Source organism: Meles meles, chromosome 17 (genome assembly GCF_922984935.1).
Source record: "Meles meles chromosome 17, mMelMel3.1 paternal haplotype, whole genome shotgun sequence".
NCBI lineage: Eukaryota > Metazoa > Chordata > Mammalia > Carnivora > Mustelidae > Meles > Meles meles.
In genome coordinates this window covers 40,185,665-40,208,242 of record NC_060082.1, presented here as the reverse complement: position 1 = coordinate 40,208,242, position 22,578 = coordinate 40,185,665, and the positions used below count along the sequence as shown (strand labels likewise).

At 53.8% G+C, this 22,578-nt stretch overlaps 1 protein-coding gene across 1 annotated transcript in view; it reads left to right on the top strand.

Moving 5' to 3' along the window:
* Positions 1–526: 526 nt before the first annotated feature.
* The window catches only part of PARP1 (poly(ADP-ribose) polymerase 1), a 37,929-nt gene continuing 15,877 nt past the window's right edge, over positions 527–22,578 (top strand). The window contains exons 1-9 of the mRNA XM_045982802.1: positions 527–829; positions 5,118–5,283; positions 13,817–13,932; positions 14,523–14,737; positions 16,245–16,344; positions 18,635–18,751; positions 19,338–19,514; positions 20,265–20,409; positions 21,630–21,770. Of these exons, the coding sequence (XP_045838758.1) occupies positions 710–829; positions 5,118–5,283; positions 13,817–13,932; positions 14,523–14,737; positions 16,245–16,344; positions 18,635–18,751; positions 19,338–19,514; positions 20,265–20,409; positions 21,630–21,770 (1,297 nt within the window). The 5' untranslated portion in view covers positions 527–709. The remainder of the gene's footprint in view (positions 830–5,117; positions 5,284–13,816; positions 13,933–14,522; positions 14,738–16,244; positions 16,345–18,634; positions 18,752–19,337; positions 19,515–20,264; positions 20,410–21,629; positions 21,771–22,578) is intronic.

Sequence of the window (22,578 nt, the reverse complement as noted above, 5' to 3'; positions counted from 1 at the left end):
TCGTTTAGCAGAAGGTCTTCTAACTCCGCCATTTCAAGTGCTGAGGGGCCTAACCGTCAGGTGGAGCGCTGACGCCTGCCAGCAGAGCCCCAGGTACATCGGTGCCTCCAGACTGCGCGCGGGTCAAGGTCTGCACGGGCCCCCGGGCACGGCGATAGCAGAGCCTCAGGCGCCCCGGTGCCCCACACTTCGCGCCGACTCCCGGGTCTGCACCATAGGGCGCTCAGAGACCTCTGGCCGGGTCTCCAGAGGCGGGTGGGGCGGAATTCTCCGCGCGAGCGCACAGGGTCAGGGCGCAGAGGAGGCGGAGCTCGCTCCACTCCCCGCCACCGCCCACCGGGCTCGCTCAGCCGCAGGCACCCAGGGAACACCGCCTCTGCAGCCGGCAGAGGGCGCGCGCGCGGCGGGCGTGCCCCAAGGACGCGTGCGCGGGGGGCGTGCCCCGAGGACGTGTGTGAGCGCGGCGGGCGTGCCCCGAGGACGCGAGCGCCGGGGGCGTGCCCCAGGACGCGTGCGCGGGGGGTGTGCCCGCGGCCAGGCGTCAGCGGTCGGTCGGGGAGCTACGGGGTAGCGAGGCGTGTTCGGCGGCGGCGGCGGCGGCGGCGGCAGCAGCAGCTCGGGGCCCTCGGGTGCCTGCGGGGAGCGAAGGGGCAGGGGGCTGCGCGTGTCCGGGGCGGGGCGGCCGGAGCGGCGGCGGCGCGAGGGAACGATGGCGGAGTCCTCGGACAAGCTCTACCGGGTGGAATACGCCAAGAGCGGGCGCGCGTCCTGCAAGAAATGCAGCGAGAGCATCCCCAAGGACTCGCTGCGCATGGCCATCATGGTGCAGGTGCGCGCGGCCGCTTTGTGCGCGGCGGGGAGTGTGGGGGGGAGGGGCGCCGGGGGAGGGGGAGGGGACGCCCCCGGGAGCCCGCGAAAGCCGGGGAAGTGCGGCTCGGGGTCCTGCTGCAGGTTGGGGGCTGTTTCCTCCCCGCTGCCTCCTGGGGGTGGGGGCAGAGGCGCGCGTGGGCTTCCGAAGCCGGCCTGGTTCTGACCTCCCTCGTGCTGGGTGATTTTTGTCCTACATTGATGATGGCGACGGGCGCCTGCGGGTTTTTTTTTTTTTTTTTCAACTATTTTCGTCTTTGGCTTCGACCTCCGCTTACTTTCAGTTTTTTCTTAATTATGCAGAACTATACCAGCTGGTGTCATTTCTGTACAGTGCCTTCGCTTTTAGTCCAGTTCGTGGTTTGAAGTCTTATTTTCCCCAAACTTTCCCGACTCCCAGGCGCGTTCTCTTCCCGCGGCATTTACAGCTGTCGGGTCTGAGTAAGAGAGACTGGAGGGGGCTGCTCATTGGGGCTTCTGAACACACTGGGGACGCCCTGACGGGTATCTGAGGCTTCCCGGATGGGGGTGTAGGCCTGGGCGGTTTTTCTGAGGCCCTCCTCCCGCTGCCATTGTGCTCCGTCTGCCCATTAAGTCTTGGTTCTCCCCTGCCCGGTGCTACTCTTCACCAGCATGAAGCTCGTGTTCACTGAGTTCAGTGCCCTCGCTCAAGGTAACTTGATTTTCTCTGAGGCAGCAGTGACTTTTACAAAAGTCCAGACAGTCCTCGCTGGGTTTTCAGTAACTTACCAAGTGGAGCGGAGTGGGTACTAGATGCGCCTGGAGACTGGGGCTCTCTGGTCTTGGTGTCCTGAGGGCCTCAGTACCTGCCAAGCAGTACCACCCTTCAGGGAACACAGAGCATGTCAGGCACTGTTAGGTACTAGTGACACAAGGAGGGCCCCCTCTGGACCCCAGAGCCTGCTGACCCTATATGTTTATCAGGCATCGAGTGCTGGGGTAGGATCCATTTCGGCTTTCCGATCTTCAGCCTGAACGAGTGGGCTGCCTGATCTGAAGCTCCCTCTTGTGACACTGTTAACTCCTCTGGAATTTACATTTTTTATTTTATTTCATTTTTTAGAGGTTTTTTTTGTTTGTTTGTTTTTTTGGTAGAGAGAGAGAGAGATCACAAGTGGGCAGAGGACGAGGGGGCCGCAAGCTCACCACCAAGCTGAAAGCCCAGTACCGGGGGCGAAGGCAGAGGGTTAACCCTCTGAGCCACCCGGGCACCCCTCCTTTTTTTAAATAACAAAAAGGAGAACCTTTCTCAGTGCAGGGGTACTTGACCTAAAATCTGGGGTGGCATTCGGTGGGTTTAGAGGAGTTCACGTTTCTGTAGTCACTAGTCTCTAGATAAAATACTTCCTTCAATTAGGTATGTAAACAGCAGAGTAAAAGCAGAAAAGTAAAAGAGTTACCTGAGATTTTTGTCAGAAGTGGTAATTATAGGTATTTTCATGCTGCTTTGCACTTGGGGGTTTCTTAAAGTCATCCATTATGCTCATCAGTATTTAAAGTTACTGTAGTTGTTAGAATGGGTGCTGATTTCGTGCTTTAAAGCTCACTGTATCCCACCGAATTTTTTAATATTTTGGTAATTATTTCAGTCTAATCAGTTTATTTTGTGAGCTTGTGTATTCTATGAGGTGTTCTTAAATTCGAGAAAGGCACATCGGTGGGCTTCACTACTCAGCCAGAGAGGACCGTGTCTTAAGGACAGACAAAACCTTAGTGCAGCCTGTGTGCCAAATACAGAGGAGGGCTAGTCTGGCGCTTCTGATGGTGAAAGAAATTATTATTAAAAGTAAGTGGTTTTCTGTAACTGTATTTGGGGGTGGAGTTTTAACTCATAATGTAAAGTCTGGTCTTGTAGGCAGAGCTGGAGGCCAGAAAAGAACGAAACCATTATCCAACTTGGACTTAAATACCTTCTTTTACATTTGTATGGGAGGACTGTTCTGAGTGTCAGATACCTGATCTTTGGGTGGTGTGCCCTGAGGAAGTCTCCAGGGGCTGAAGGGGCCTTGCAGCCTTTGCACGGGTGGGCCCTGCGTTCTTCTGTCTTGGGTGGGCTTGAGGCAGACAGCAGGTACACAGTGGGGTCTCACGCCATTAACCGGCATTCCATGCTATCTGTGAGTAGGTGGGCAGTGGGCTGCCTTGTTTTACACAGAAGGAAACAGTTCACTGAGTGAGGACCCAGTTCCCTGGTATGTGCTGAGTCTGTGTTAGGAGTACACAGAGATTTTGCTACCTGAGTTGCCAAGTGGAAGCATAGTCTTGTGATCTTGTTCCAGTTCCCTTCCTGCCACGTTGTTGTCACTCCCAAGTTCTAGGGTAAAACCTGACTTTGTTCAGGGGTCCTTCCTCTCAAGTGTGACCAGGAGCCCTTACAGCCCCCAAGCTGGTGCTATAAGTAGGCCCGTGGGCTGCACCTCTCTGTCACCCACACTGCATTAATGGTTGGGACACAGCACCCAGACCAAGGTTCCCACCAGAGCCACAAGGTCCAGCGTGGGGCAGAGGCGTTTGGGCCCCATGCCCTGCTGTGCTTGCATGTGACCCAAGTGCTGCAGAGGTGGGGGGGGTGGCACCCAGGCAGGAGGAGTCCAGGTGCAAGGCACTGCAAATGTACGCAAGATGGCGGACACTTCTGGAGGTGTCACCTGCCTCGTTGGAAGTTTGACACAAGTCCATTTGGAAGTGCCATTTATTGGGAGTGAGCAATCTTTTCCCCAGCAGGAATTCCCCCATCCTTCCCTTGTCTTTTCTTATCTCCAGACTTGGGGTGTCCACAGTCCAGCTGCCTTCTATGAGCAGGTGTTGCCCGAAGCTAGCAAGATGGAGGCAGCTTCCAGCCCGGTGCAGGGCACAGGCATTGATGGAATCAGTGCCCAGAGGGATTGTTCTTACTTGGTAGGGGCCTGGGAGGAGCCTTCTGGGGAGCTGACTGGGGCTGAGGAGCATTCTGGGCCAAGGGGACTGCTGATGTGCAGGAAACCAGGCGGCTTGATACTGGGGAGTCCTTGCAGTACCCTGGAGTGAACCTTCCTTCTGCATATATTACACTGAGAAAGAGGCGACTCACAGCCCGGGAAGGGGCTAGGTGGGAGAAGTCAGTGTTTTTCCAGGGTATTTCTTCTGTCCGACAGTTCCCATCTGAAAATTCCTACATGGTGGTTAATGTTTGATGCTGTTTTAATACTTTTCATTCCATCTGTGTGGCATTTAGCTTTATTTCCTGTAAAAGCAGATTTTTGGAGCCGCCTCTGCTTTGGTCAGAACCATGTGTGTGTTTTTAAGGAGCTCATTCTGCCAAGCAGCATAGTGAGCGGACAGAACCTTGCTGTCGGATGCGTGTCGGGCTGAGTCACTTGCTGCAGACACCTGTGAAATGGGGGTGCCCTACCCGGAGGCAGTTGACGGTTCCCGTGATGGCTTGCAAAGGGTGCCGGGGACCGAGTAAATGCGGTGCTTGTCCCACTCTGCCCTGTCACCGTCACCATCTGCTCTTGAGGCCAGAGGGTGCTCGGGCCCCGGAAGCCCAGAGCTGGCAGTGTCCCCAGGAGAAGAGCCTGCAGCTGTCGCGTCAGGAGCAACGCGAGTGGGAAGCATCATAGGAGAGAGGAAGCATGCCGTGACGGTCAGCACCTTCCCCTGTGGCGGGGCTTCCTGGGATGCCCACTGACCGTCCAGCTCCAGACTGCTGTCCACAGATCGCTGGGTCGTTTGCCCTCAGAGAAGTTCCTTCCACTCATGTTGGCACGGCTGCGCCATCCTGACACGGTTTCCTGACATGGTTTCTCTGCTTTGCTCATTATCTGGGACTTGTTCCTCGTACTCTGACACCAGAGACACTAAGCCCTTTCTGGGCCACCTAGGCCCAACGGGGGCAGTCATTGGCCTCCCAGGCAGGTGCAGCAGGATGAGGTCACGGAATGGGAATCTTGTGTGCGTTCCATGGCCCCGGGAGGGAAGTCGTGTCACTGAGGTGTGTGGCCCTTGGGGCAGAGCTCCGTTGAGGAGCGCCGCTGTTCCCCAGCCGCGTCCGAAGAGCAGCTGTTGGGGCAAAACTTGAGAAATCTGGGTGGGGATGCCATTTCTCGTTGGCTCACAGCTTTTCTCAAGTGACATGGGGCACATGGGCACTGCTGTCCTGGGTTTTCAGCGAAGAAGGGTCTCACATGCGCAGTGGCTGAGAACTGGGCTTGAGGCTGCTTGCTCACCTCTCTCTCTTCCTCTTCCAGTCGCCCATGTTTGATGGAAAAGTCCCACACTGGTACCACTTCTCCTGCTTCTGGAAGGTCGGGCACTCCATCCGACAGCCCGACGTAGAGGTGGACGGCTTCTCTGAGCTCAGGTGGGACGACCAGCAGAAAGTCAAGAAGACCGCCGAGGCTGGAGGTGTGACAGGTGTGTAGAGATGAGGGAGGTGGCAGGTGTCACCCCCCAACCCCGCACCGGGCAGCTTCCACGAGGGCCTTTTCTGGGAGAGCATTTGGCTGCCCCTGCCATGTTTTCCCCTGTGCATGTGGATAACCGAGCTGCCTCATTGACTTGCCTGTGGCACAGTATATTGTTTTTTAAGATGCTGCTGATGGAGCCTTTGTTTTTTTATTGTTCTTTTAAGTAATCTCTGCACCCAGTGTGGGGCTGAACCCACAAGCCCAAGATCAGGAGTTGCTGCTCCTCTCACTGAGCCGGCCAGGCACCCCAGAGATGAAGCTTTTGAATCTTTTGCAGTTTTGTTTTTAATTGGCTTTCTTTTAGAGCACTTGTAGGTTCACAGCAGAATGAAGCAGAAAGTGCAGAGCGTTCCCATCTGCGTCGTGCCCCCATGCGGGCAGGGCCTCTTCCTGTCTGCCTCTAGAGCGATCCGGGGGTTACATGGAGCCCTCATTGTTGCCCCAAGTCCACAGTTCCAGGGTTCCCTCGTGGCGGTGTACGTGTTACAGGTTCGGATGGTGTGCGGTTTGGACAGAGCGGGTTTGAACTGTGCAGGCCCCTTCTTTGTGTGTCTTCCTCAGTAAGTCCCATAGGGGGCTGTGAACGTTTCTGTTCCCGTAATGGTTTGCTCTCTGTCGTCTGCTTTTTGGGGGAACAATACTACACGGAACCGTGTGACAGAGGGTGTGTTAGCTGTGGGTTGTCAGTGGGGCTTGCAGTGAACAGCAGGCTGTTATTTAGTTTCAAGGGAATCAGAAGTTACACACGGATTCTCAGTGCACAAGGGGATCTGCACCCCAGCCCCTCCCCCCTTGTTTGAGTGTCACCTGTGCTCGGGGTCAGTCATGTGCAGCCTCTTCACTTAGAAACCAATGGGCGTTGCAGGTTCTTCGGTGTCTCCTCACGGCTCCATGGCTCAGTTCTTTGTGGTGCTGAATGATACTCCATTGTCTGGATGGACCGCGGTCTCTCGCTCACCTGTGAAAGGACATCTGGGTTGCTTCCCAGTTTGGGAAATTATAAATAAACCTGCTGTAAACATCCACATGTAGGGTTTTTTTGTTTTAAAGATTTTATTTACTTATTTGACAGAAGAGAGAGCATTTAAGCAGGGGGTGACTGAGGGAGAGAGAGAAGCAGGCTCCCCGCCCAGCAGGGAGCCCGATGCACGTCTTGATCGCGGGACCCTGGGATCATGATCTGAGCCTAAGGCAGATGCTTAATTGACTGAGCCACCCAGGGGCCCCACACGTAGGTTTTTCTATGGACATAGGTTTTCAGCTCATTTGGGTAGATGTTTCATTTTCTGAAGACCAGCAAACTGCCTCCCTAAGTTGCTGCCCCAGTTTGCATTCCCCCCACGCCCTCACCAGCGTTTGGTGGTGTCCATGATCAGGGTTTTGGCCGTTCTGATAGGCACTAGGGGTGTCTTGGGTTGATTTGCAATCCCCTGATGTCGTATGATGTGGAGCATCTTCATGTGCTTCTTGGCGTCTGCATCTCTCCTTTAGGGAGAAATCTGGATATTTTGCCATTTGTCATTCATGTTCTCAGTGTCGAGTTTCAGAGTTGCTTATCTATTTTGGATACAGTCCTTCATCAACTCCGTCTTTTTGCAAGGGTCTTCTCCGTGTCTGTGGCACGTCTTCTCTCTCATTCTCTCGACAGTGTCTGGCACAGAGTAGGAAAGTCCAGCTGACCGTTCTTTGTTTCCTGGACTGTCTTCGGTGTTGCATCTAAAAGTCATCACCATACCTAGGTCAGCTAAGTTTTTCTCCCACGTCACATTCTGGGAGCTTCACGGTGTGACATTTTTTTTTCTTTTTTCTTTTTTTTTTTAAAGATTTTATTTACTTATTTGACAGAGAGATCACAAGTAGGCAGAGAGGCAGGCAGAGAGAGAGGAGGAAGCAGGCTCCCTGCGGAGCAGAGAGCCCGATGTGGGGCTCGATCCCAGGACCCTGAGATCATGACCTGAGCCGAAGGCAGTGGCTTAATCCACTGAGCCACCCAGGTGCCCCTGACATTTTTCTTTTAAGTTAAATTTTGTAAAGGAGATAAAGTCTTGATCTGGATTCATTTTGTGTGCAGATGTCCACTTCACACTGGTTGGAAATTCTGTCTTTCCTCCACTATATTGTGTTTGCTCATATGTCAGGTGTCAGTGACTGTGTTGGGGGGGGGGGGTGTCACTGTGGTCTGTTCTGGTCTGTTTATCGGTTTGTCTGTCCTCCTGGTACCTGACCGTCTTGATGGTAAGTCTTGAAGTCGGATGGTGTCGGTCCTCTAACTTTTTCCCCTTCAGTACTGTGTTGGCCGTCCTGGGTTTTTTGCCTCCACATAGACTTGAGTCAGTTTGTTGATACCCACAAACCTAACTTGCTTGAGATGCCTGTACATTTTTTTTTTTTTCAAGATTTTATTTTATTTATTTGACAGATAGAGATCATAACTAGGGAGAGAGGCAGGCAGAGAGAGAGAGAGAGAGGAGGAAGCAGACTCCCTGCCAAGCAGAGAGCCCGATGCGGGGCTCGATCCCAGGACCCTGGGATCATGACCTGAGCGAAAGGCAGAGGCTTTAACCCACTGAGCCACCCAGGCGCCCCTCTGCCTGTACATTTTAAATAGTTTTCATCACTTGTTGAAGATCTCCTGAGGCTGGGTTCTCATTGGTCTACCGTAGAAGTGGACCCCGCGGAACCCATTCTCGTGCCTTTGGGCTGTCGAGGGAACGGCCGCCGTCCTTCCCCGCAGAGCTCGTGGTCCCTGGGCTGCACCATTCTTTCTGTCCTCCACTCGGCAGGTTTGTGTCCCGCTACTGCTGGTCTGCAGAAACTGAGAGGTCAGTGACACTGCTCACACTCGTGAATAAAAACAGCAAATTTGCTGGGAAACGGTCCAGAGAGCCAGCGGGTCTGCTTTCACTGAGGGCAGTGGTGGCACGGTCTTGTTCTGTGGTGGTTTCCCCTTTTGTGTTCTGGTTAGTGGGGTTTATCTGTTTAGAAATGTGTCCCTTCTAGTTACAATTGATGTGTATTAAAGTAGATAATTTTGTAATATGGAACATGGTAAGTTTGCTGTAACTGTTTCTCTTGCAAAACATCTTAAGTCCTAAAGTTAACGTAATAATTAATACCTTATAGTTGTCTAAGGATTTTTGTATCCAAAGAGACTGATTTAATAAACAGACACCCAGGAAGTTTACGTCTTAACAGATCTTGTAATTCCAAGATGATGGTCATAGGCCTTGTGGGATGTCTCCTTAGGAATTTTTTTCAAATCGTTGAGTGTGTGCTGTGTTTATTCTTTCCTGCAGAAATGGGGTTCTAGGGGCGCCTGGGTGGCTCAGTGGTTTAAGCTGCTGCCTTCAGCTCAGGTCATGATCTCAGGGTCCTGGGATCGAGTCCCACATCGGGCTCTCTGCTTGGCAGGGAGCCTGCTTCCTCCTCTCTCTCTCTCTCTGCCTGCCTCTCTCCCTACTTGTGATCTCTATCTGTCAAATAAATAAATAAAATCTTTAAAAAAAAAAAAAAAAAAAAAAGAAATGGGGTTCTAAGTGTCACTTTGTTAAATGCTCTCTCACTGTGTGTGTGGCAAAACACACGTAATGGGAACTCCACCCTCGGAGCCGTGTTCCCGCGTGCACTCCATCAGCCTGACCCTCTCTAGAATGTTCTCACCTTCGCCCGAAACTCGTTGCCCGGTTCACAGTGGCTCCTCCCCTACGCTGATTTCTGTCGGGATGGGGCTCCTGGGTGCCTCCTGTGCCAGGAGTCGTGCTGGGTTTGTCCTCCTGGGCCTGGCTTGTCTTGCTCAGGGTTGTCCGTGCCATGGGCTTCAGTTTGGGTAGGCCACAGTTTATCCGTCCCCCGCCTTGGGGTACGTGTGGGTCATTCCTGCCCTGGGGCAGTTCCACATGGTGCTGCCATGGACGAAGGTGTGCGGGGACCTGGTCCAGACCCCGCCCCCTGCCCTCCCAGGGAGCTGCTGGGGCTCGTGGTCCGCCTGTGATGCACAGTGTTCTGCAGGGGCTGCACCACTGTGCACCCCGTCAGCGGCACTCGGGTTTCAGGGTCCTTCCAGGTCCCCCATGTCCTCACTGGCACTCTTTTGTCTGAGGAGGTGTGTGTTTTCCCTTTTTTATAATACCCATCCTGAGGTGTTCTTTCATGTGATTTTGATTCACATTTTCCTAGTGATGTTAACCTCTATGTTAGATTTTACAGTAGAATATTTACTCTTTTATAAGATCTGTTGATTTTAGAGAGAGTACATGAGTGGGGGAGGGGCAGAGGGAGAGGAGAGAGACTCTCAAGCAGGCTCCCCCCCACCCCGGGCTCGAAGCCCAGCCTGGAGCTCAGTCTCAAGACCCTGAGATCAATGACCTGAGCTGAAACCAAGAGTTGGTCACTGAGCCACCCAGGCGCCCTTAACACTTACTCTTTTTTTTTTTCTTAATTAATTTATTTATTTGACAGATAGAGATCACAAGTAGGCAGAGAGGCAGGCAGAGAGAGAAGGGGAAGCAGGCTCCCCGCTGAGCAGAGAGCCCGATGCGGAGCTCGATCCCAGCACTCTGGGATCATAACCTGAGTCGAAGGCAGAGGCTTTAACCCTCTGAGCCACCCAGGCACCCCGACACTTACTCTTTTCATGTTAAGTCTTTTTTTTTTTTTAAGATTTTATTTATTTATTTGACAGACAGAAATTACAAGTAGGCAGAGAGGCAGGCAGAGAGAGAGAGGAGGAAGCAGGCTCCCTGCTGAGCAGAGAGCCCGATGCGGGGCTTGATCCCAGGACCCTGGGATCATGACCTGAGCCGAAGGCAGAGGCTGTAACCCACTGAGCCACCCAGGCGCCCCTCATGTTAAGTCTTGTGAGTTTTTTAAAAACATGTAATATTTGTGGGGCACTTGAGTGGCTCAGTGGGTTAAACCTCTGCGTTCGGCTCAGGTCATGATCTCAGGATCCTGGGATCGAGCCCCGCATCGGGCTCTCTGCTCCGCGGGGAGCCTGCTCCCTCCTCTCTCTCTGCCTGCCTCTGCCTACTTGTGATCTCTGTCTGTCAAATAATCTTTTTTTTTTTTTTAATGTAGTATTTGTTTATCGTTTATTGAAGTTTGCTCTATTTTGTGCTTCATTCACGACCCTTGACATTAATGTCCTCTCACCCTTGTGCAATAGCCTATGTCCACTGGAGATGCACTGATGGGCCCCAAGGCCAGGCCAAGGCCAGTGAGCCAGGCTTTGGTTCCAGACAGCCTGTCTTTTGAGGCCACACTGTCATCCGTTTTTGCTACATTGCAGATAGAGGTGCTTCAAACTTCTGTCCAGACTGGGCAGCTGTCCATCTATTTCTTTAATTCCGAGAGATGGCTGCTAGAAGGCACGAACCATCCTGAGGCCTTCTGTGTTTGTGTCTGATTGCCTTCCAGAAAGCTTGGTGCCCTTAGACTGGCGGCACCACCTCCCCCCCCCCCCCCCCCCCCCCCCCCCGCTGCCCGGGACAGGTCCCCACATCAGGTATTTCCATTCCTCTTCACTGGGCTCCTGGTGGGGTGGAACGCTTTGTCACACTCTGTAGTCAGTTTTACTAATTTGGTATTTGTAGGTGTCCTTGCCTCATCCTTTAGGGTATTTTGTGTTTTTTTGTAATGAAACAAAATATGAATTCTATGTCTTCTGTTTTGCAAATATATTTGCCAGTTTTGACTTTTTAAAATACATAGTTTTGTGGGGGGGAGGGTTAAGTAAACTCTACTCCTAACATGGGGCTCGAACTCACGACCCTTAGATCAAGAGTTGTGTGTGCCCACCAACCAGCCAGCCTGCCCTTTGACGTGTTTGTTTGAAGCACGTTTGTGTGTTTTGCTGTACTGAAGCTTCATCCTGAACTGGATGTTCTCTGATCAACGTCTGTCTGCTCATTTGCAGCTTCTGGTTCTGCTCTTGTTTCTCAGTTCTTCATCTGGGATTTTTAAAATAATTTCCATGCAGTTCTGTGAGTTTGACAGATGCGGGCAGTCGTGTAACCTGTACCCCATCAAGTTAGGGAACATTCCCGTTTCCCCCGGGAAGTTCCTTGTGCCCTCTCTTTGTTACCCTCCCCACCTGGGTGACCATGGCTCTGGATTAACTTTGTGTGACTTAGGATTTCTGAAGCAAAGGAAGAGCATGGACTTCTCCCATAACCTCCTTCCACTCAGCACAAGCCCTGTGAGGCACAGGCTGCCTGGGGTGTCACCACATGGGATTGCTGAGGGGTGATCCTTGCCGTAGATCACTGTTGAGCCGACCTTCTGTTCCTAGCCTCGCGCTGGTGCAAATACAGTGATTGTTCACGTTTGTGTACACTTCTCTGCATGACACGCAGTCATGTTTCTCCAGGACGATCGCCTAGGAATGGAGTGGTAGAGTGTCCGTGGATGTCCGTTCAGCTGTTTCAGAAAACTGTCGACTGTCCTTGGGTTGTACCAGTTCCCATCCCTGTCAGCACCTGGCACAGGCACGCTTTGGTATTTGCTCCCAATTTGAGTGTAGTGAGAGCTCAGCATGGTTTTGGTTGGTATTGGTCTTTTTCTTGAGTTGTAGGAATTCTTGGAATATTCTAGGTGCGAGAGCTCCTGGGTGGCTCAGTGGGTTAAGCCTCTGCCTTCGGCTCAGGTCATGATCTCTTCCCTCCCCCGACCCCGCCTGCCTCTCTGCCTACTTGTGATCTCTCTCTGTCAAATAAACAAAGTCTTTTAAAAAAAATATATTCTAGGTGCGAGTCCCTTATTAGAGATAGATAACGTGGATACCTTTTATCATTCTGGGTATTGCCATTCTTTAATTACTGACATTTTATGAAGAGTAGTGGTTGATTTTTTTTTTTTTTCTTCTCTTTTAGTAAGGGCTGTCCACCTGAGAAATCTTCCCTGTTCTAAGACTATGACATACCCTCCTTTGTTTTCTTCTGGAAGTGTGGTGGTCCTGGCGTTCATATTTGGTTTCCAATTGAACGTTTGTGTTAGGTGGGAGGAGGGGGTGGTTTTTTATTTCTTCCTGGTGGGTACTGTGTTGTTTCTGTTACCATTTGTGCGAAGACTTTAAGACACATGACTGCATGGCTGGGTGTGTCTCTGGACTCTGGTCCCCTTGGCTGCTGTGTCTGCCGGCATCTCACTGTCCTAATTCCTACAACTTTATGGGACATCATGAAATCTGATAGTGTGGAGGGAATAAGTGGTTACCTCCCCATCAGAGTTCCAAAGTAAACAGATGGTGCCATCACTCACTCAGCTTTGTTCTCTTTCAATATTGTGTTGACCTTTCTAGGTCCTTTGTTATTCCCTACAAATTTTGTGGTAAACTTAAGGATTTCTTGCCCAAACCGGCTCCCTAGGATTTTAATTAGCATCATAGGGAATCAGGGGGGCAGGGAGGGGTCAAACGGGATTGGCTTATTGATAATGCTACCCGGTTGGGTCAGTCAGTCCATAGACCTGAAGTATCTCTCCACTTACTTGGGCCTTTGTTAACTTCACACCGGCCTGGGGAGGATTTGTGTGTCTTGGTAAATCTGTTTCTAAGTGTTCTATGTGTTTAAAACGCTACTTAAATAGGAGTATGGTTTAATTTCCTTTTCTAATGTGTATTGTTCATATATAGGAACATTTTCTATGTTGACCTTGCCTCATCCAGATTTGCTCAATTCACTTAATGGTAGAAGTAGTTTTTTTTTCTATATTCCTGCTGGTGCAGTCCTGTCCCTACAGGTAGAGGTGCTTTATCTGTTCTTTTCCAAACTTACACCTTCTGTCTCCTTTTCTTGCCCTAGTGGCACTTGCTAGAGCCTTCGAGACAGTTTTGAGTAGATGTGGTGGGGGAAGAAGGCCTTGTATTGTTCCTGATCTTAAGACAGAAGCTTTCAGTCTAGGACTCACTTCTATGTAAGAAAAGACTCCTTTGTTCCCGGGTGCTTGGCTATTGGTCCCCAAGGTTCTGTGCTGAATGACCCCAGCTTTCCCCCCACTAATTGAGAAATGCCATCTCCCTGCATGTTTGCTATTCGCACTCCTGTTTCTGTGTGAAGATACCCCCTTTAAAACAAACAAGCAAACAAACAAAAAACCCTTTAATTTCGGCATGTAACTTTGATGCCTAGAAGGATCTTGGAAATCAGAAGGTGAAGTTCACATGTTGCGGAGGACGCGGCTTTCGTGATAAGCAGGAAGCAAGCACTTGGTCCAAAGTGAGGGGGTGCCAGGGCAGTGATGGAAGGAGCCAGAAGGTGAGACCAGCACCCTCGGGTGCCACCCTGGTTCCAAGAGCCTGTCCAAGGAAGGGTCGTCTTTTCTTGCCAGAAGAGCAGCTGTGTTAGCCACAGCTGTTAGAGACAGACGCCGCAGAGCTGGGCCAGTCGCAGTTGCCCGGGCACGAGGTGTCCGGGGCTTGGGGGGTTCGGGCTCTCTGCAGCTGCCCTGAAGCTGAGTGTGCACTGCTATGCTCCATCCTTCAGGCAAGGGCCAGGATGGAGGTGGAGGCAAGACGGACAAGACACTGGCTGACTTCGCGGCCGAGTACGCCAAGTCCAATAGAAGCACGTGCAAGGGCTGCATGGAGAAGATTGAGAAGGTGAGCCCAGGGGAGGGGTTTGGCCACTGGAGCCACCTGGCTGTGCAGCAGCCGCCTTGTTGGGTGCCTAGAGAAGAGAAGATGCAGGGCTATGGGGGTTAGCCCAGCGCTGGCGGTTCAGCATCAGGAATGTCTCCCAGGCTCGGAACTCCTGAGAATGTCAGGCCTGGGGTCCCCAACCTGGTCCCCAAGGCTGCACAGAGTTGTAGTGTGGGGGCCACAGCGGTGGGGGAACAAGCCCGCTGGGGTGGGGGCTTGCAGGGTGGCATCCTAGCTAGTGGTCAAGGCAAGCTCTGCTTACATCAGCTCCGGGCTGGCAGAATGTTCTCAGGGAAGAGGTTGCGCGTCCTCACGTGCCTGGGTGGGTGGGTGGAGTTGACCTCATTTAAAACGGGGGCGCTGAGGCTTTGGCTGGCACATAGTCCTTGGCAGCAGAAAGCAGTCCGAGGCTGCCAGCGGCCCTTCTAGTGCCTTTGGTGTGGACCCGAGGCCCCTTGGCTGGGGTACCAGCTAACCTTTGTTTCCCCAAGTCCCTGATGTCACCGTCACTCTTGTCATCTTCTTGGTACCACATGTGGTTCTTCCTGCAGGGCCAGATCCGCCTATCCAAGAAGATGCTGGACCCAGAGAAGCCCCAGCTGGGCATGATCGACCGCTGGTACCACCCAGACTGCTTTGTGAGAAATAGGGAGGAGCTGGGCTTCCGGCCCGAGTACAGCGCTAGCCAGCTCAAGGGCTTCAACCTCCTGGCAGTGGAGGATAAGGAAACCCTGAAGAAGCAGCTCCCAGGAGTCAAGAGTGAAGGGTAGGTGGGGGGTCATGGGGGTAGGGCTCCCAGGGAGACCCTGCAGATTCCAGGCTATTCTGGCATCTCTCTTTGCTGACCTTCAGTGAGCTGGGGATGCACAGTGAGGGATGGTGATGGCTGCCCTGTGCCCCTCCTGGGCGCACGGTCCTGTAACTCCGGTAGCTCCCGCCCATCTGTTCCCTCTTCCCCTTCTGATCCACCGACAGGCGGGACCAGCTAGCTGCCACTGCCAGCACCCCCGGCCCTGAGTATTCCCCGTGCCCGGGCCAAGCACTACATTTCCTGGGACCTTTGCATGATTTGCTTTCCTGTCCCTGCGGCATCCAGCATTTCTGGGTCTCTGCTGTTGCTAGGAGGATCGTGGCGGGAGGAGGGGAGCTGTGGATGAGAAGCCCCTGGTGCTGTGTCAGAATGGTATGGGGTTCCTATGGCGCCAACATTGAGGACGGGAAGCCCAGTAGGAGCCATAGTGGAGTCGGCAGGCGCTTGTTCTTTCCTGTCCCCTCTGCTGGTCTCTGGGCCCCAGTCTAGAGTCACTTGGGGTCATGGGCACAGCAGGGGAAGGGTGGCAGGGCCATGCCCAGCTGTGAACAGTGTTGGGATTGGGGTGATCCTCACCTTCCCATCATCAGGCTACTGTCAGGCGCCACCTGGCTTTATCACACACAAGCTCGTGCACAGCATATGCAGCTATGGAGGAGACAGGAAAACTGGAAAATCGGGCTCATGGATTAAGGTCAGGCCAGCCCATGCTGTGTGTGCAGGGAGCCCTAAGCTCCCCCGTGTGCCATGGCAACAGCCAGCATCAACGAGGCAGTAACAAAGCGGCAAGCATTGTGCTGGGTGCTTGACGGGGGTCAAGTCACTCTCTGGAAGGCACATGGGTTCTCCGTTCATGCGTGAGGGAAAGTGCAGGGGTTTGAAGCCGGGTCTGTGGCAGCTGCAGCAGACCCTTAACCACCATGACTTCTGAGGACCCTCCTTCCTGCCCTGCACAGCCCCCACCCCACCCCCGACCCCGGTCAGGTGAGAGCTGAGCCAGGTGTGCAGGGACCTGCTCCTGTGGCTGGGGGGGATGACAGTGTAGTCCAGCCTTGGATAACTGCCGCAGGAGCAGCCCTGTGGTTTAGCTTGAAAGGCTCAACCCTGGCACGAGTGGTTCATCCTTCTACAATCCCTGCCCCTCGGCTATGGGCTTAACCTGTCACAGTCCCTGCCAGAACCTTCCAGCTGTTCATTTCTGTCAAGAGATACATGGGGAGATTTGACGTCAGGTGCAGGCTTTTTCCAAGGCCCTGGGGCCACCCCTCGGAAGCAAAGTAAACTGTGATGTACTTGGGGCCTGTCACCAATACTGCCCCGGCAGACCCTGAGCTCTGGGGAGTAGAGCGAGATGTGCATGCGGAGCCTGGCAGACAGGAATTACAGGACAGGAAGTTCCTGCGTCCCCTGAGTTGCTGGTTCCAGGGTTCTGATGGTTCTTTTTCTCCCATGTCTCTTTCAGAAAGAGAAAAGGCGACGAGGTAGACGGGATGGATGAAGTGGCCAAGAAGAAATCTAAAAAAGAAAAGGACAGGGATAGTAGGCTTGAGAGGGCCCTCAAGGTGAGCTTTGAGCTGTGTGTCTGCTCATTGTTGCCTCAATTCTCTGCCGTCTTCCTGGGAGGAAAGTTCCAGGGTGCATGTGCATCCCACGCGATGAGACCTCCAAGAATTCCCAAATTGGGAGCAGGGGTGAGATAGCACGCTTTCCCTCCACACCCAGAGAAGGCCTTGGTGCTTCAAGGAGAGCTGCTCTTGGGCTCCGGGGGCTGGACCAGCTGGTCCCCAGCCTCTCGGCAGCGTGCATCCTGACCTGGAGGGCCGCTAGCACGCACCGCACACAGTGTTAAGTTCAGGCACGCATAGGGGACTGAAAGAGTCAGGGATATTCCTTGGTTCTTTTTTTTTCTTTCTTAAGATTTTGTTTATTTATTTATTTATTTGAGAGACAGTGAGAGAGCATGAGAGGGGAGAAGATCAGAGGGAGAAGCAGACTCCTGGTAGAGGCGGGATCCAGATGCGGGACTCGATCCTGGGACTCCAGGATCATGACCTGAGCCGAAGGCAGTTGCTTAACCAACTGGGCCACCCAGGCTCCCCCATTCCGTAGTTCTTCAGTGGAGTGCCGGACTTGCTGGGGACGCACAGGGGATTGGAAGAGACGGGGCTGTTTCCTAGTTCTTTCGTGGAGAGCTCTTGTCTGCAGAAGCGATGGAAGGCATGTGGTGAAAGCAGACAGAACCGTGGACCGAGTCAGTAGTCACGGATATTCAGCACCGTGTTGATGATGCAGGCGTGGAATCAGTAAAGTTGATGAGTCAGGAAATGCTGGGTGTTCGGTGCTGACGCACACATTGGTGCACAGCGTCTGTGGCTGTGGAGTCTGTAAGGGCACTGGGAAGCTGCAGAGAACTGGCATCGGTCTTGTCGTGGGAACGTGCTCTCTGCCTGCGTGGCGCTTCCCTGAGAGGATCCGGGTTTTGCCGTGGCACAAAAATCAGGATCAGTTTCTGACCTGGTTGGAGCTGCTTGGTGAGAACCCTGGGTTTGGTGTGATTGTCCCTCAGCGGACCCGTTTGCGAATCTGGCTATAGTAAGGCTGTGGCTGCTGTTAACTTTGCATTTGCTCACCGCCTGTGGTGTTCTCCAGATGAAAGGAATGTAAGAAATGCAGATGTTCCCCACCCCCACCCCCACCCCCCCAGGCCTCGCCAGCCTGGCCTTGGCTGAGCAGGTGATGGTATTCCACTGCTCCTGTTGGAACTTGTACCACAGGACTCGGCCCATACCCCCCCACCCTGTGACTGGCAGCACAACACAGGTGGGTGCAGGGCAGGTTCGCGAAGCTGGGAACAAGTGTGCCGTGCTGTCGCTTCGCTGGTCTCGTTAAAATCTTCCTCGCTCCAGGGTCCTGGCTGGCCCGTTGGGAGAGCACGCAGCTCTAGATCTCAGGTTCCTGAGCTTCAGCCCCATTTTGGGGGCAGAGATGACTGAAAAAGTCTTTTAAAAAGGCCACATTAGGGGGCGCCTGCGTGGCTCAGTGGGTTAAAGCCTCTGCTTTCGGCCTAGGCCATGATCTTAGGATCCTGGGATCAAGTCCCACATCGGGTTTTCTGCTCAGCAGGGAGCCTGCTTCTCCCTCTTTCTTTGCCTACCTGTGATCTCTCTCTGTATGTCAAATAAATAAATAAAAACTTAAAAATCTTTAAAAAGATAAAAAGGCCCCATTAAAATCCACTCTTGGAATGGAGAGTGACTTCGCGGGGTCGACGGGGCTGGCATTTTTACATCTGGTTTGCAGGGGTGCAGTCTGCAGCGGGGGGGAAGCCTAGCAGGGAGGAGGCCCGCCCTGCTCGCACTCTGATGGGGAGGCTGCTGCCGGCCTGGGCACGGTGTTGGTGAGGTGGGTATGCTCAAAGCTTCCACGAGGAGGCACCACGTGTATGGCTCCCGGGATGGAGAACTCCGTGTCCTGAGAAGCACAGATGTGCTTCCGTGCAGTGCTGAGTGGGATACGTAGTTGAGGTGGGTGGGGGTGCTTGGGTATTGTCCCCACCCATGTTTGGGTTGGAGAATGGCCATGCCTGGTGTCCTTGGGTGCAGGTATTGGGGCCAGTGGGCCCATGCACCAGGGGGCCTGTCTGTGAGGGGTGGTCCCAGGGACAGCGTGCTTCGGGTGGAACCAGGATGCCCCAGAGCGTGGCTGGGCCACGTCCCTGTGGAGGAGACCAGCTTGGAGGTATAGCCAGCTGACGTACAAGGACCCCCATGGAGACTGAGCAAGACGGGGGAGCCCCCTCTGGTGGGGTCTCTGGACAGAGCTGGTCTGTCAGCTGCCTGGCTCTGTCTGCAGGCCCAGAACGAGCTGATCTGGAGCATCAAGGACGAGCTAAAGAAAGCGTGTTCGACAAACGACCTGAAGGAGCTGCTTATCTTCAACAAGCAGCAAGTGCCCTCTGGGGAGTCAGCGGTGAGCTGCCTTTGCATTATGGGACATGTGGGAGACACGGGAGGCGGCCAGGTCCCTGAGTGCTGGCGCTGTACCTCCAGTGGGATGCCTGCTGGTCGCAATTGGGAAGAGTGGAAAGGCCGCAGTTCTGTGGCATGGTGGCCACGTCCAAGACAGGACAACCTCCCCATACATCAACCCCAGGTTTAGGATTTGGGGGAGACTAGGGTGGGCTGTGTATTTGCCTGGTGTGTTCATGCCATACATGTTAAGGCTCAGACACTCAGGAACTGCAAGGTCTGGAGGGCGTGGAGCCACCCTCATGAGGGGAGGACTGCTAGCACCCCACCGGTTTCCCCAGCTGGTATGGCTCCTCACGCAGGAGCAGGGGTGCTCTGGATCCCCCTTCGTTCTACATCACCGAGGAACGGGGATGTGGTACTTCGTTTGGACAGGAGGTCTCTGGAAGTACAGCAGCCCGAGCTCGTGGGTAGCCCAGTGGTCCCAGGGAGTCCATGTCAGGATGAGCCCTCTCCTCTCACCTCGAGTGCTTGTCTGCCCACGCTGGGGAGTGGCCGTCCTGCAGCTTCTCCTCTCTGGGCTTCAGATCTTGGACCGTGTGGCAGATGGCATGGTGTTCGGTGCCCTCCTTCCCTGCGAGGAGTGCTCGGGCCAGCTGGTCTTCAAGAGCGATGCCTACTACTGTACGGGTGACGTCACCGCCTGGACCAAGTGCATGGTCAAGACCCAGACCCCCAGCCGGAAGGACTGGGTGACCCCAAAGGTAAGCAGGAGCCGGGTGGGTTCTGGGGTCTGAGCAGATAAACACTGCCATCCCACTTTCTGGGCTTGTCTGAGTCCCCACAACTGCAGTACCATGTAGGTCCCGTGCGTGACCCGGAAGGGACCCTGGCCATACTGTCCGCTGAGTTTGAGCGTCGTTGGTTTGTCTTCAGGGAAAACCCTGCTCACCGCCCATGCGTGCCAGTGTTACTATAAACTTGGAACCGCTGGAAACACGCTGTTTGCAGTGCCATGTACTTGAATGCTGATGCCTCACATCAGTTTAAGATGTATTTATTTTAGAGAGCAGGGGGAGGGGCAGATGGAGAGTCCCAAGCAGACTCCCTGCTGAGTGTGGAGCCCCAGGCGGTGCTTGTCCCACGACCCCGAGGTCATGACCTGAGCTCAGACCAAGAGCTGGACGCTTGACCAACTCAGCCCCCCTGACACCCCAGCCATGCACGTCATCCCGTATCATGAGAAGCAGACGAGCCAGATCCTCTTTGCTCTGGTGAGGGGTTATTTCTAGGGAGAAGTGGTTTCTTTTTTTTGTTTCGTTTTTAAGATTTTATTTGACAGAGACAGCCATCACAAGTAGGCAGAGAGAGAGGGAGCAGGCTCCCCACTGAGCCTGTGGGGCTCGATCCTGGGACCCTGGGATCATGACCTGAGCCGAAGGCAGAGGCTTAACCCACTGAGCCACCCAGGCACCCCAAGAAGTGGTTTCTTAACTGAAAGTTCAATTCTTCAGGAATTCCGAGAAATTTCTTACCTCAAAAAATTGAAGATCAAAAAGCAGGACCGAATATTTCCCCCTGAGACCAGTGCCCCGGTGGTGGCGGCCCCGCCCTCCACAGCCTCGGCGCCTGCTGGTGTGAACAGCTCCGCTCCGCCAGGTACAGCTTGGGGCTGGCCGTGGGCAGGGGGACCCTGACCAGAGTAGGGGAGGGTCTCCCTCTGTGTCAATCCTGCTCCCCTTCGCAGGTGGAAGGTGCTTGGGAGGTGGCCTCTTAAGGGCCAGTGGGCCTGATCCGAAACGACGTTTTGAGTGTTGTCCTGCCCGCACGATAGACCTTGCTTCCCTGCCTCCTGGCACCCCGACCCCATGTCAGTCATTCCGAGCCTGATGTGAGGCTCAGGGCTCTGGGGCACATAGCCCTGCCATGTACCAGGCCCACAGAGCAGGGCTGATCGGTGTGAGTGCGAACACACCAGCACACGGAGTGAGACCAGTTTGGGGTTTTCCGTCTGCTGGAGAGTGCCTTTGTTCACTCCGAGACATGTGGCGGAGTCTGAGGATGGCCACAGTTTGGTGGGTGGAGGACAAGAGTCAGCCTAAACATGAGCCTGTTGGTAACCTGCCTCTTCCTGGGGAAGTGTGTGTGCGCGCACGAGTGCACACCCACACATGCACACGTGTACGTGTGGTCTTTCTGAGTCTAGCTGCTGCTGGTGTGGGGTCAGCGCTGACTTGGCCTCACAGGGAGGGCTCGAGGGACATCCCCCTCCAGGTTCTGGTCTAGGAGTGCGTGTAGGACTCTTCGTTTAGGACTGCAGATTGACACAGCTCTGTCGTGGGCCTTCCTGGTCTAGGGGCCGTGTGGGCCTCAAGTGCCAGGTCCTCCTTTGTGCCTGGAATCCATCGCCTGCTCAGTGTCCTGCCTACTGAAGCTTTGCCCTTGAGGAGATGCGTTTGTTGGATGGGGTTAATTAATAAATACCATATGAGAAATTGCAGCTTATTTTTAGATTGGAGTTGGGAAAAGAATAAAATAATTGGGAGCTCATGTGATTCCCTCTCCTGTTCCCATCCCACTGTCAGCCCCGCGGTCCCCACAGTGGCTGTCCTGCTCTGCCTGTGGGGCAGGGCCAGGAACCCCCACTGGCCAGGCTGGCCCATTTATGGTGCAGTGTCATCATGGGGCTTCTCCCCTGGCCTGGTCCTCTGTATGCCAAGGGATGGGACAGTCTCTCCGCGTGCTGTGGGTCCTGTCCTCTGCTTTCCCACTAGACCTGGGCCTCTGTCTTCATAGACTTTTGCCTCCGGTATGCTGGTCAGAGGGGAGCTGAGGTGTTCCTGAGACCTCATGGCCTGATGACTATTCTCTCGTCCCAGATAAGCCGTTGTCCAACATGAAGATCCTGACTCTTGGGAAACTCTCACGGAACAAGGATGAGGTGAAGGCCATGATCGAGAAACTCGGTGGGAAATTGACGGGCACAGCCAACAAGGCCTCCCTGTGCATCAGTACCAAAAGTGAGTTGAATCTGGTGTGTAAAGCAGTGCCGCATCGTGCCTCCTGGGATGACAGTGAAGTTGAGGGAAGGGAGGGGACACGCTGAGTGTGGTGTGACACCAGCAGGGCACTCCCAGATGGGTGTCTTTGGTCACAGCATTGTTCGGTCGTTTATGGGGGAAAGCCAGCACCTATATGTGCAAAGCTGCCATGTCTTGTGTGTGCGTGCCTTCTGTGCCCAGTGGAAGGCTGCTGACTGATGTTCTCAGCCAGCCTGAACTGCCCTCGGAGACACTGATGGTCTTGGCCCCTCCGCAGCCCTGGGGTGGGGTGTGACAAGCTCAGGGGTTGCAGGGCCGGAGAAAGACTCCTTCCTACACGAAGGTGGTCCTTCAGGACCCAGACAGGAACTTGCTTTGGCGACGGATAGAAACCCATAGAGTGAGGCAGAACAAAGAAACTGGAATATATGCCAAATGACTGCACGAGATAAAGTGTCCAGGGAAGAAACTTGCAGAATCGGAGGTAAGTAATTCACCAAGTTGGGAGCCAGAAGTCAGGGTCACGAGGTATGCTCTGCATAGACTCAAGCCATCCCCGTGAAAGCCTGGCGCTGCTGTCAGACCTGGAGCAGACAGCTCCTGCAGATAGCCAGAGCCTTTCTGAGGACAGGGCAGGAGGCCTCGCGATCCCTGACAGCACACTGTGTCATAAGCTCTAGTGACCAGAACGAGACAAACTGACATCAGAACATGCACAGACCAGCAGAACGGCCTGGAGAGCCGGGAAGCGAGCCTCGGTGTACATGGTTAGTTCATCTGCTACAGA